Source organism: Panicum virgatum, chromosome 5N (assembly GCF_016808335.1).
Source record: "Panicum virgatum strain AP13 chromosome 5N, P.virgatum_v5, whole genome shotgun sequence".
NCBI lineage: Eukaryota > Viridiplantae > Streptophyta > Magnoliopsida > Poales > Poaceae > Panicum > Panicum virgatum.
The window spans coordinates 39566104-39579919 of NC_053149.1; the positions used below are offsets into that span (position 1 = coordinate 39566104).

The 13816-nt window shown below is 42.8% G+C and overlaps 1 protein-coding gene and 1 pseudogene across 13 annotated transcripts; both read right to left on the reverse strand.

Moving 5' to 3' along the window:
* Positions 1-586: 586 nt before the first annotated feature.
* LOC120672857 lies at positions 587-5530 on the reverse strand (annotated as a pseudogene).
* A 1712-nt stretch (positions 5531-7242) lies between these two features.
* LOC120672858 lies at positions 7243-10222 on the reverse strand. Of its 13 annotated transcripts, none has more exons than XR_005674358.1 (7): positions 9684-10222; positions 9255-9365; positions 8850-8954; positions 8549-8609; positions 8274-8421; positions 8010-8093; positions 7243-7590 (listed from the first exon to the last, which is right to left on the reverse strand). XR_005674358.1 is itself a non-coding variant. In XM_039953462.1 (7 exons), the coding sequence occupies exons 3-7, from the start codon at positions 9055-9057 to the stop codon at positions 7579-7581; spliced, it is 327 nt and encodes a 108-aa protein (XP_039809396.1). In that variant the 5' UTR covers positions 9058-9129; positions 9255-9365; positions 9684-10222; the 3' UTR covers positions 7243-7578. The 13 variants fall into 13 exon arrangements, 2 of the variants coding, with proteins under 2 accessions (XP_039809396.1, XP_039809397.1); XR_005674356.1 differs by lacking the exon at positions 8850-8954 and adding an exon at positions 8955-9129; XR_005674359.1 differs by having other exon boundaries at positions 8274-8340; positions 8850-9129.
* Positions 10223-13816: the final 3594 nt, after the last annotated feature.

Genomic DNA, 13816 nt, shown 5'->3' on the forward strand with positions numbered 1-13816 from the left:
TACTATGTGTTTGTTGTTTCAGGTCGCACTTCATAGGCTGAGCTCTGTATCTGTCATAGTCTCATGGGGCAGAAGTAGAGGGCTGTTAACGATACCCACCTAGCTCCGTGAACACTCAAAGTCATTAATCACGGGAACAATTTGCTCCTGGTGAACAGAATAGACGATCATGTGAGCGAACTTATCAGTTTGAACAGCTAAATTTTGCTTCGCAGTCTAAATTGGTGAAATACTGGCAATTCATCGTCTGCACGAGGGGACGAGCCGTAAGCAATCACAGATATTAAGAAATAGAAGAACCGTGTTTCCCAGATTATTTGCTAACTATAGTATCACACTAAGGGCCTGTTTAGTTCGCGAAATTTTTTAGATTTGAGTACTGTAGCACTTTCGTTGTTATTTGGCAATTAATGTCCAATCATGAACTAATTAAGCTTAAAAAATTCATCTCGTCATTTACAATTGAACTGTGTAATTAGTTATTTTTTCAACTGCATTTAATGCTCCATATATGTGTCTGAAGATTCGATGTGCTGGATACTGTAGAAAAATTTTGGGGAACTAAACAGGGCCTAAATAATGCGAGTGTGCAATTGACAAGCAAGTGATTATTATCAAAGTATGCAGATATCAGAATATATGTACATCTTCTGAGTAACTTGCGAAAGATAAGGCCGACCAGCCGAAAATTCAGCTTCAATGGCTCAATCTAATTGCACCCATTTTTCGCTATCATTTGCATCTCACCAGATTTCAATGAAGCAGACAGTAACTATCTACAGCTCGTCATGGGATTTCGCCTTATCCGGGGTAGCAGCAGGCTGCTGGTGCTCGAGCAGATAGCGAGCAGCCAACGCTGCATGCGCAGCCGCGCCATAGGGGAGGGCATCCTCGTTGATGGTGAAATAGGGGGAGTGATGGGGCGCCTGCTGTCCACGGGTCTCGTTGTACATTCCCACAAAGTAGTAGTAGGTGGAGGGGATTGCATCGGCATAGAAGGCGAAGTCCTCAGCACCCATCAACGGCTGCCTGTCCCTCACATTCTTGAAGCCAACCATCTCACTAGCCACATTCACGAAGAAATCGTGGAGTTCAGGGCTGTTACTGGTTGAGGGGAAGAAAGGGCGGTCCTTGGTGAGGAAGTCCACAGTAGCACTGCATCGCTGCACGGATGCTTGAGAGACAATGACCTGGGACATGAAAGAAAGAGAGTAGCTGAGGATCCTCTGCAGGACAATCCACAAGAAATTTTCTTGGAAGTAAAATTTTCAAGAACTCTTTGAGAGTAGCGGGGAATTTGCACAGAAGAGATGTCTGTCAGAATCCCGACCACTATGATCCAGACACTTCCATCTGAGTACACTAAAACCATTATTAAGGAGAAAGCTACAAGCCTACAGCTGCAATTTTCACTAAAAGTAAAATAGGAAAGAAAAAAAAATCTATCATGCATGCTCAACCAACAAATTACATGTGGGCCTGTATCCATGTATTAAGCTTATTCATGAGAGAATAAGCATCACGAACTGCTCTTGTGCTCAAATTGAAAGCAGCACTGTCTAGTAAAGATGGAGAATAAGGGCATGCACCAAATTTTGGATGTGCACCAGCCTATTTATCATATCCTTGGTTTCAGTATATACTTAAATCAGGTAACATCCCAGAGGGTGAGGTGCCAGTTGCAAGTACCAACTACTCTACAGCTATTGATAAAATGTGCAAATTCAACTATTTATAATAATTATTGTTGTTAATTATAGTGACTGATCGTCTTAACAGCAAGTTCAAGCAGCCATTAATTTAACACAAGCCTTCAGTACTTTTTTTGTTTCTATAAGAGAGCCTGATTGGCACAATATAATTAAGAAATTGACCATTAAAAGAATAATATAAAGTCCCAATGTAACTAATGCTACTACCTCTTCAATTCGCTGTTTCAATTGATTAAAACTCTCCTTCAAAAAGGCTCAGAAGGTGCCACCAATTGTTACTGAATCAGGGATAACATTGAAGGCACCGCCTCCTTGAAATTTTCCAACTGTTACAACCTGCAGAACAAAGGATGAACCAAAGAAAGCAATTAGATGTTGTAAATAATGATAAATTGCTAAAGGTTCAACATAGAGGAACCGCTATAGTCAGTGCACTGAACAAACCGCTTGGGTCCTGGTAGTAACATATTGAATAAACAATTTTCATAGTTCTTGTGATGAAAAACCATTTTTGCATATGGAACTACAAGTTCCCATATTGAACAACTTATAAGAGTGTAAAACTTAAGTCTTGAATATTGTTCAGTAATTTGGACTCAGAACAATCTATGCTGCCTAGTTCTAATAAGTACTCCTAGGTTGTTTCAACGCAAGGTGCAGGATAAAAAGTTCAACAAAAACTTGAATAATTTTAAATATATCTCCCAAATACAATGCAAAATCATTTTTGTAAAATTTTTTCTATTCTTATTCTGTAATTTAGACCAACAGAATAGCACATCATGTAACTTCTACGGGAGGTGGCTATATAAAGCATATAGATAGATACAGAGAGGATCATCAAAAACATGCTTCTTGCTTGGAAATTTATGGCATACAACAACAAATTAAGTCGGTTAAGTCTATGATGGTACCTGTGAGTCCAAGGGATCGGCTTCCCGGGAAACAAGTTGCTGAAGGCTCACAATAACATTTGAGGCAGCCAATATCGGATCAATAGTGTGATGAGGAAGTGCAGCATGCCCTCCCTTTCCACTTATTACAGCCTCAAAGAATCCACTCCCAGCCATAATAGGCCCTGGTCTGGATGCCAGTACACCAATAGGCACAGAGTCAGCTACATGAAGCCCAAAAATGGCTTCTATGTTTTCCACAGCTCCAGCTTCTATCATTTTCTGGGCCCCACCACCACCTTCCTCAGCTGGTTGGAAAACAAGGACAACTGTGCCCTACAGTAATCAACAAGACATTCATAACAATTGAATATTTTTCTAGGTGATTAGAATTCAATGATTACAAGTCAATTCATATAACTGATATGGAGGCAACTGAACTAAGTGATTGAAGGAGAATGGCCAATGAGGACTACCAGGATAAGTTGTGTGCTGTCTAAATATAATTGCTTTAATCAGCAATTGGCCTACTAATGTGCATGCATGCTTTCTCTACAAAGAGCCACATAAGCAATTGACAGAAATTTCCAACAGTCAATTAAAGAAATGAAGAATGGATCAATAAAAAGGCAGAGAGGCAATATACTGCACTTCACAGATTTACACCTGAGATAGAAAATGAATAACTTTAAAAGACTAAAAGAAGTCACCTCTTACAGAATATACACCCAATTTGAAATATGCAAAATATAAGCAAGCTACCAGTACATAAAACATTGAAAGCTCTGCAGTCATAGGGATCGAGTTAAAAAACTAGGATTCGGTAATAACTGTCAGAGAAATGAATTTCACAGCAATTTTTCTTTCAGAAAAAAATGCCAGAAAACCAGAGTCTGCATTCTAATCATTTGCCCAAATCTCCAAAAGGATTGCGAATATGTGGCTTAATGCAATGAAAGTAGCGAAAGGATCACTACAAACAAGTGTTACGAATTGTCTATAGGTTTTCTGAAGGATATCCTCTTGTCATTCAATTAACAAATCTATTCAGGTGTTAAACATCTTTGATAGGTTTTCTGAAGGGTTCTCATTAACCAATTAACAAATCTCCCTTATCATTTTCAGGCATACAGAATAGGTGCTAGGTAAACCATGAAAATCAATATATATAACCCAAAAAAAACTATATAGCCAAATAGATATCTGCCTCTGGCTGTATACTGAAATAAAGGATTGGACATCCAACTGTTGCCGAACCTCAATACCTCAACCATTAATGATTTATCCATATTTAAATTCAAAACTCAGATATCTCACTCAAGTTTGAAAATATCAACTATTTCATAAATTGTCATGATGTCATCGCATAATCAGAAACTCGCAATTTCGTGTTGCTCTAACCAACCTTCAACTCATCACGTTGCTCTTGAAGAATCTTGGCAGATCCCAAGAGCATAGCAACATGAGCATCATGTCCACATCCATGCATTTTCCCAGGAACTTTGCTCTTGTGCTCCCATTCCACACTTTCCTGTAAAACAATACATGAAATTTAACTGATGGACAAATACAAACTAATGGTACCTCACTTTGGGCAAATGAAGAGCAATAAATAACTTAAAATTGATACCATGCAAGGTTTAACAGTTGGGGATTGGTAAATTGAGAAGCAGGTCTCCGCATATGAAATACAGAAATAGTAATCAATTCGATTGTATGAATTATGGACCTACCATACCGGAAAATAATATATGTATTGATCCAGTTCAAGAAACACATAACAATTATGCAATCCACACGACATATGTCTCATCACTAATCACCACCTGCAACATGATTGAAGACTCACTTGACTGTCACATATGCATATAGGCAGCCCATGTGATTCATCCCAGTAAGAATCCAAAGTCCTTTTTTTGTGTGTTCCTGATCAGGAGGGACAGCTAGGGAACTAGTTAGGAGTAGGTTAGCAACTATACATGGAAACTTGATACTTCCCTAGACCAGTTCCATATCACATGTGCTGGCCTAGATGACCCTGAGGCCTTACTTTGTATTGCTCTGCAGAGGTTGCAGAAACCCTGGAAGAGTAGTTGCTTTCTGGTGTACCGCATAAGTTGTTTGAATCTATGGTTTTCCTCTTCTCTTGATTCAACCCACAAAAGTCAAATTTTGGAATAGGACCTCTAAAATACAAGTATGCAGGCTGTTGTTTTATATCTAGCAGAGACTATTAAATGGATAGCAAATTAAACACCGTTAATGCATTGAACGAAATGCAGTTTCCACCATGCAAGGGGGTCCATAATCCAATACTCGTTAAACTAAATGGGCACTACTGAGGACAAGATAAAACTTGAGGCTTGCGATTGGAACGAATTCGATAAATAGACCAAAGAGGCAAGGAAGGCCCGCTCTATTCTTAGCAAAACCGATATCTATTTTTCTTCAGTCCGCAGCAAAATTAGGAAGCAGAGCAACTCAACACAGCAGAGAAGTAGCAGGCAAGAGCCAGCGCAACCGAAGGCGGCGACGGACCTGCAAGGGTAGCGCGTCCATATCCGCCCGCAGCGCGACGAAGGGCGGGCCGCCAGTGCCGACTGCGGCGACCACTCCGGTGACGGCGAAGGGATGTCTGTATGGGATCCCCATGGCGTCGAGCTCCCGGCGCACGAGCTCGCTGGTCTCGAACTCCTCGTACCCAAGCTCCGGGTTCTCGTGGATGCGCCGCCGCACCCCGACCATCCAGTCCGCGAACGCCGGCTCCTTGGCCCGCCGCAGGAGCCCCGCGGGGTCCTCCAGCGCCGCCGTCACCGCCGGGGGCCATCCCGCGGCGGCGAGGACGGCGAGGGCGAGGCCCGCGAGCAGGAGAGGCGGCGGCGCGGCGGCCATGGTGCGGCTCGGCTCGGTCCGGTTGCGGCGCGGTTGGTTAGCCCTGTTTAGTTTCCAAAAAGTTTTCTACACCCGTCACATCAATCAAATATTCGGACACATGCATGAAACATTAAATATAATTGAAAAAAATAACTAATTACACAATCTACGAAATAATTTTTTTAAATTTAATTAATTTATAATTAAATATTATTTATCAAGTAAAAATAAAAATATACTATAATATCAAAATTCAAACTTTTTCGCGAAATAAACATGGCCTTAGTTCGCTAGCTGATGAGGCGGAGGTCATCAGGTGAGACCGTGAGAGCGAGGCCCGGCCGGCTTCGCTTTTGACGAGACAAACACCAAACACACACGCGGGCGGCGGCTGATTTACCACTATCTTTTTATTTGCGGGTATTTATCTTCTTTTTTTTTCTCCTGTCTTTTTCCAATTCCGTGCAACTGATTTTTCGTCACTCCCATGGTGTGTGAGGCCATTTCTGCTTTTGATTACCCTTTCTGGGCAGTCTTTTGTTTCGGGACGAAAAGGTTTTGGTTGATTTGATACAGGTAGTGTGTCATGACTGATGAGTCATATCAAATATCAAGCTTGTGCAATGGAGCTGCTGTTTCTTATCATCTAGCCGTTTGCAGGAAGATGCTCTAGTTGCCGAGAGGCGGTGCCGTTCTTTATACATGTGGCAACTGTGTGATATTTAGATGCAGCTCCAACACTAGCTCAAATATTTGTGCTACTATTAAAATTGGATCACTAATTTACACGTCTAGTTATAATAATATTGGAGAAGTAGTAAATAGAAGTAGTAAAATAGAATTGGAGTGTGTCATCAATTGCTAATTGAGTACCCATAGAGAAAATTAATGTGGCTTGACCAAAACAAATGATCACATGAAACTTCCTTTACTCTTCGTGAGAGTTTGGAAATTTTGAATTTTCCCGAGTATAGTGTTAGTGGTACCATGTCCACTTTCATTCCTTAATTTGGATTGTTCCTATAGGATAATCCTTGATAACAAATGTTTACAATACAATATAAATATGGCTGGAAAATCAAGTTTCTAGGAATTATGGAGATTAGGTTGTCTCCAAAATTTGTCATTGGATTAAAATTTCATGACCATGTTGTCAGTGCTCAATAGGTTGTTACACGCAATGGGATCTCCTCATTATCATGTTTTGTAGAACATCTTTATTGTGTTCCGTAGGAATATCTTTGGAGCAACTGATGTCAATATTTTCAAACTTGTCCCCTTGAAATTGTTTTCCAACGGATTTCATGGTTCTTTGTTAAGAGCTCATCATATTTTTCTGTTAGAAGTAGGTAATGTATGAGATCAGAATATTTGGCCTAGTTGTGCCGACGTATTGCTATTGCAATAACCTATCTGGCAAGGGAAAATGTAGATAATGACTTTTCGATCATTTCTGCATTAGCTATAGTGTGATCACAAAACTGAAATTCGCAACAAATCTTGAGCATGGCAGAATCGTATTCTGCGATAGATTTGAAGTTCATAAGCCGAAATAATGACTACTGGTGTCGTGCTTCTAGCAAATGATTGCCTTCTGGTAATCATAGCGTACTTTGAGTGCAACCTAGAGGTTGCATGGACCCTTTTCTATCACTAGTAAGGTGCCCGTGCTGACGCCACAGATAAATTGCAGACTTACAAAATAAACACGGATTCCAAATTTCATTTTCCGGTAGTTACAAATCCTAGATTGCACCACAGTATTAAACAAACATGAGCACTAATAATGAAGTCACCATATTGATTAAGTGGTTCAGTTCATATGGCCGAACATGTCTACCAGAATTCTACCCTGAACAAATAGGATCCATGACATGGTGCTTCATCAGTACATAGTGCCATCGCAGTCATTACATTACATGCATTACAAAAGAAGTTCATTGGCTGGTTCGCTATTAATCAGAAATAGGTCCTTCATGCTTCTGACAACATTTGGTCGAGGAGCAGCTGCATCCTTCAGCCTTTTCACAACCATATCTCCAGTTCGAGGAAGTCAAAAATTGAAGCCAACATCTCCTTCTCAACTATTCATATTTTTTCTACCCCAAGCCCTGCATCAAGTTGCCCTTAGAGACTCAAAAAACCACAATATGAATAATTTGTACAGAGAAGTAGTCTTGGCATTGTTCATTATTTTGATATACTTCTTGTTGAGGGTTTTGATAGGCAATCGTGCAAATTTCAGATATACAAAAACAGTTTAAGGAAATATAAATGGTTGTCAAATGATCATATCAACCCATAATCCCCAATCCCACACATCAATTCCACAAACTACGAGGGCCCATCATGGAAATAACAGCAGATCTAAACAGGGTTGTATAGACCTTTATTTATCTTTGGCATCAAAGAGATTTACAGAAAATACAGCTCACATTAAGATTCAATGAAATTCCATGTTCTTGCATGTACATCATTACATATTTAATATTTAATAGTGGCATATTGTTTCACCGGCTATTGAGCATACCTGCAGAACAAGACTCCATGAATAATCAGCATTGCCACCCAAGACATCTAAACGTCCAGGTGCCCTTGCTATATATATTTCCTTCTGCAAAGGAACCAAGTGGAAAACCATTATAACATATCATTCATTTATTCATCATTTCGAGTGATTTATAGCCACAGTATAGCAAAGTATAGCACAAGTAGATCACAAGCAGCTATTTAAATATGAATTCCATGAAAAAATTAGTTCAATACATAAGTGATGCAAGTAGCAAAGACCAACCTCGAGATTGGGCATCATGTGGAGTATTGTGAACTGCTGGTCAGGCAAACAAGAACACCACTGTTTCCTGCAGAAAAATCCTATTTCAATTTACCCTAAAACTTATGGAAGAACACCATAACCCGAACAAATCCATCTTGCTTGTTTCCTGAAAATAAGAATAGGCATTGGTCGATGGATTTTAATATCAGGCATATATGCACAGCATATCACCACAAAGTAAACAACTCTGCAAGACCTCCCTAGCCAATTAAAAACTGAGCATGGGGTTGGACCTCAGCGTATCCTGCAGAGCTCCTTCATTTCTAGGCCTTCCTTCTTTGCCCATGTGGAAGGCTGCAGCACATGGGAACGTTTTGTTAGTGCCACAACACATGATCCTAATCCATGATTGAATCTGAATTAAGACACGATACATATATATTTACTGAAAATCACTTATCAAATTAGAACATAGAAAACTATACAGATAAATTTGTATAGAAAACTAATCAAACCAGCTTCACAGGATTGCAAAGGATGTGCCGAAATTTAAAGTCATGCTTTCTAAGATAATTTTGTAATTAGCAAAATGACCTTGTGCTTGACCCAAAACTCAGCCATGTGGTCTGTTCAAGTGAGAAAGCAAGAGGTAGATCCAGCAAGCAGTAGAGTCGCTATTAGGAGTGGCAAGAGCACAACCTGCTACAAGCAGCACAACTGGTACATCACTTGCCTGATAACCACCCTTGTCAATGTTGTATGGATCCACCCTTGCCGAAAAAAATGTCTGCGGCACATTCATTTCAAAGTGGCTGATATAATATCAAATGTATCAAAGAATTACTTAAACTATGACAATTCACAGAGCTGCAACCTGCATAACGCATGAGTCAAAGAAAAAAGATAAGCCATGAATCAAAGAACTCAGCACAAACTGCAAGCTTTTCTAAATAATATGTATGAAAACAATTATAAATAATGCATAGCACTGCAGCTTACATCTGACTCTGAGCTAGCCTTGACATCAACTGTCAACTTCTTGTTCTTAATCTGGGTTTGAAGCTCGCTAAGTATGGAATCATTTTTTCTTGTTCCTGCAGCTGTTATTGCCTGTATGCAAAATCAAGATCACCACCACAAAGAAAAAAATTATAAGTGCTATATGAAGATGCGCTGATCCAACACTGTATTCTAGTGCTACATTAATCTACTTGGTAAGCAGTCCCTAACTCACAAGCATTTACTAAAGTTTTGTTTCATTCATCTACCTGGGCACCGTTCAAGAGCAAGAATACTAATAAATACTATCGACGGAGGCCCACTATCAGCAGGAAACAAGAAATCCTATGCATGATGAATAACCAAGATCCTTCATTGGTTGTCTGATCAGGAGGAGAGGAATCAAAATTCACAGGAAGATAATCTCACCTCGCCCCAACTCAAGTTGCAGGGCGCGCAGCTGGAGACGATGCCGTCGTGAGGGCAGGCCACAGGAGTCGCCGAGGGCGTCGCGAGTGCGCCACAGATGGATGCAGGGGGCGGGGCACCACATGAGTTCCTAGGGTTTCCGCCACCCGCCGCGATTCGTATCCGAGAGGAGGGTCCGGGACCTTGGGCCGGCGACGCGTCGAGGAAGGGGGACCGACGGTGGTCGGGGAAGGAGAAGGAGAAGGGGGCCAGTAGGAATCTGAGAAGGGGAAGGGCCTGCGGCGGCAAGCGGCGAGGAGGAGCGCCGAGCTCGGCGCGCCCCTCCACGCGTTCCGCGCGGCGCTAGCGGCCGAGCGCGAGGCCGCTTCAGCCTCCGTGCCGTCCGGCACGGGCGAGCGGCGCCCGCCGCGCGTACGCTGGAGCACGCGGTGGCGGCTGGCGCGGCGAGGGCGGCCGCAGCGGGTGGCGCGAGCAAGCGACGCGGGCGAGCGAGGAGGAGGGAGGGGGAGATGGCGGCGCAGGAGATCTGGGCGCTGGCCCTAGCACCAGGGTTCAACTTTTCGGTCGAATTTCGCCGAAATTTCGGTATTTTTTTCGTTTTCGCTAGTTACCGGGAAGTGAAATTCCGGTATTTTTCGCTATTTTTCGTTTTCAAATTTAAAAATTCAATAATATTTATAAAAAATTCGAAAAAATATGATAAAAAACTAGGTGTTCTTCTGAGCAAATAGGACTAGAACATACTCAAATCTAAGATCATTTGCTAGGCTAAAATTGCATTTTAGTTGAAAAACAAGGTTATTTGTAGTCTAATGAGGTAGAATTTATAGCTTTTTAGTATCCGACGCAGCTTGGCATTTCTCCAGACCCCTCCTCGCTCTATACAAATTACATTTTAGGAATTCTCTATACAAATTGAATAAAAAAAATTCAAACACTGTCACATGAATTAATAACCAATTCAAATCATGTTTGTCCTGGATTTAAAACAACTTTCAATTGGATCAACCAATGTCCCTGAAATTTAATAGGCATATCCGCAATAACAAGAATAATAAAAGTCTAGTTGAGACCTAAGAGAGAAAATGGAAGTTGTCACATGAAATGACAAGACTTTTAATTGGTAGTTTTTGAAATAATTAAATAACTTTCAAACCATTGCTCAAATGAAAAAGTTCCTGAAACAAAAGTTGTAGATCTCGAAAAACTGAACAAAGTTGGTATTCAAAAGTTTTTCATTTGACCTCCGAAACAGTACGAAAATCACAACGGACATCATTTTCCGGTCGAAATCACCGAAATTTCGGTCGGAATTCACCGAAATTTCGTTTTTTGAATTTGAATTCTCTTTCCGTTCGGAATTAGCGAAATTCGGCGAAATTTCGGCCGAAATTTTGTTTCCGGGAGTTGGCGGGATTCGGTAGAAAAATGAAAAGGTGAACCCTGCCTAGCACCCGCCGCGCGGGATGCCGATGGTCTCGGCGAAAAAAAGATAAGAGAGCGGAGGGAAAAAAAGGGAAAAAGAGAGGCTTGCTGGTTCGAACCGCGGGCGCTACGGCGTCGCGCGCGAGAGGGAGGCGGGGGGACCGGGGGGGTGGGGGACGCGTTGAAGCCGGCGCGGATCCTGAAAACACATATCATTGGATGGCGTTGAAGCCTTCCAAGCTACGATTTGGGAGGCTTTTACCTCTATATTCTTATGTTAAATGTTTGTGATTTCTATATCCCTAATTTTTTGAATCGTACCTGTATGTCCAGACGCTAAGTTATCTTTACCCCTATACCTTTCTGGACGGCAGTAGCACAAACGGAGGCTAACGGAGTTGGAAAAAGACAATTTTGCCCTTATGTCGCAATATGGTGTTTCCCTGGAGAGTTTTTAACGTTTATGCCTTTAAGAAAATTGATGCAATATGGTGTTTCCCTGGAGAGTTTTTAGCGTGTATGCCTTTAAGAAAATTGATGTTGACCTGTATGTCCTTAAGTAGTTGGAGAACCATTTGGAGGTGCTGGCAGGTGATGCGTGTAGTTTTTTTTGTTTTTGTCACACCCTGAATTTTTTGAATTTCAGGATGTGATTAAAAAAATTCCACAATTTTTTCATAATTTTAAAAGTTTGCCAACATTTACTTTTCTTCACAGGGAATTTAGTAAAAATAAATAATGATTTGTTGTTTTTATAAAATTAAACGAAGATGTTTTGTTTGTTGTGCACTCATGCCGCTTTTGCATTGTTTTAATGTTTGTGGTTCAATTTGAATTCAAATTCGTTGAATTTGAATTTAATTTGAATTTGTTTGAATCAGTTTGGAAAAAAAAGAACTCTTTTGGCCCAGTCTTTCAGCCCAACCAGCAGCCCGGCCCGTTTTTCCTTCCCCCTCTCTTTTCCTTTCCACGCGGCCCGCGTCGGCCCAGCAAGCGCGTGCCTCTCCTCCCCTTTCCGGCTCAGCCCGCTCCCATTTCCCTCTCTAGCGCGCAGCTGACAGGTGGGGCCCACTTGTCAGGTCGCCTTCCACATCCCGCTTGAGCCTCTGCTCGCTGAACCGCCGGGCGCGCCGTGCTCCGCCGTTGCCCGTGGGCCCCCGCTCGACCTGGCTAGCCCCGAGGCCTCCCCTGCTGCCCCGCCCCGCGCGCGCACCGACCGGATCACTGGACCCTCATCCCCCACGAGTGCGTAACCGACCGGGACTCGGACCCGAGTCCGGCCGAGGCACGCCTCCTCGCGGCTGCCCTGGACCCGCACGCCAAGGCGACCTCGCACCCCTATAAAAGCGCCACCCCGTGCCCCAGGGACCCCATCGAGCTGCAGCCGCCAATCCCCGCGCTAACCCTAGCTAGCTGCGCGGCGCTGCCCTCGAAGCTTCGCCGCCGCTGCTCTGCTGGAATCTCGCCTGCCCAGAGTCCCGCGTTGTGGTAAGTTTTCCTCCCCAGCCGTTTTCCCTGCGTTTTCCCTCTCTGCACCGTGGGTAATCACTCACCGGAGCCGTAGTGTGCAGACGCACCGCCGTGCACCCACGACCGGTTCCCAGCATGTCTCGCAGAGCCCGCAATCGGTCTCCCCGCGTCGCGCACTGCCTCCCTGTCCAAGTCCCGCGTCGAATCGAGCCCGGGAACGCGCTTACGCGTTTCTCCGGCGAGTCACCGCCGCGGCAATGCAGCGCTGCCGCTCGCCGTCGCGCCAGCGCCGCCGCCGCCCACCCCTTTTCATCTCAGCCGCCTGATCCGTTGCTAACGGTATAGATTAGATCGGTTTCCCGGATCAGCCTCAGCCGTTTGATCTAGATCCGACGCTCCTAAACCCTAGATACCGGTTCACGTGGTTCTTTTGCTAAAGAGACCCTCGATTCTTCAAAAATCAACCCGCAGTCCATATCTATTCAAAAGAAATTCCAAATCAGCCCAAAATTTTTCGCATAAGCCCCTGATCTCTTCAGAAATCTAACCCGCCGTCCCAGCCCTGCCTTTTTGCATGTTAGCCCCTGCGTATAGGGTTTAATTATGTTTTAGTCCTCGGTATCTTTACTCAGAGCCCCTGTTCGTCCAGAACTCTTACAAATAAGCCCCTGAAATCCTGTTTTAGCCATAACTTCTTCGTTTTAGCTCCGTTTACATTGATTCTTGCGCTCACGTGATCCTTGTGACGTGTGCAATAGCTTTATCACCTTTTTATCCTCTGTGAGCACACTTTGTTGTGTCTTACGAATCTTTTTTGTTAGTCCTTAACCTTTTAGTTAATCGCGACTAGATCCCTGAAGCACCGTTTAGTCTATAGAATTGCCGTTTTAGTTCCATTTTCCGTGTTTCTTGAGCTCTCGTAACCGTAGCAGCGAGCCCTATCTTTTAGTGCGATCTTTTAAAGCTTTTCTTTTGTTTGGTGTATTGTTCTTAGATGTATCTTGTTGTTTGCCCGATGATTGTTTCGAGTAGAAGGATCGCTGTTCGAGGATTGAAGAATCAAGATTTCCAGGTGAGCAAAAGCTGAAGAGTAGCTTTTCATTGGAGAAAGGCAAGTGACCCTAATCATCTTTCTGTCTATGCTTATTTATGAGAATACTTGATTTAATTGGAACATGGAGAACCACCCAAGAAAACAGTGCAACCACAATACTATATGGCTCTGGTCTTGGCTAAGT

Coding starts and splice junctions, on each gene's coding strand:
- LOC120672858 (XM_039953462.1), bottom strand. CDS start 9,057: ATGAATGTGCCGCAGACATTTTTTTCGGCAAGGGTGGATCCATACAAC. Junction 8,341..8,548: donor GCTCTGCAGGATACGCTGAG/GTCCAACCCCAT, acceptor ATTTTTCTGCAG/GAAACAGTGGTGTTCTTGTT. Junction 8,094..8,273: donor ACATGATGCCCAATCTCGAG/GTTGGTCTTTGC, acceptor GTTCCTTTGCAG/AAGGAAATATATATAGCAAG.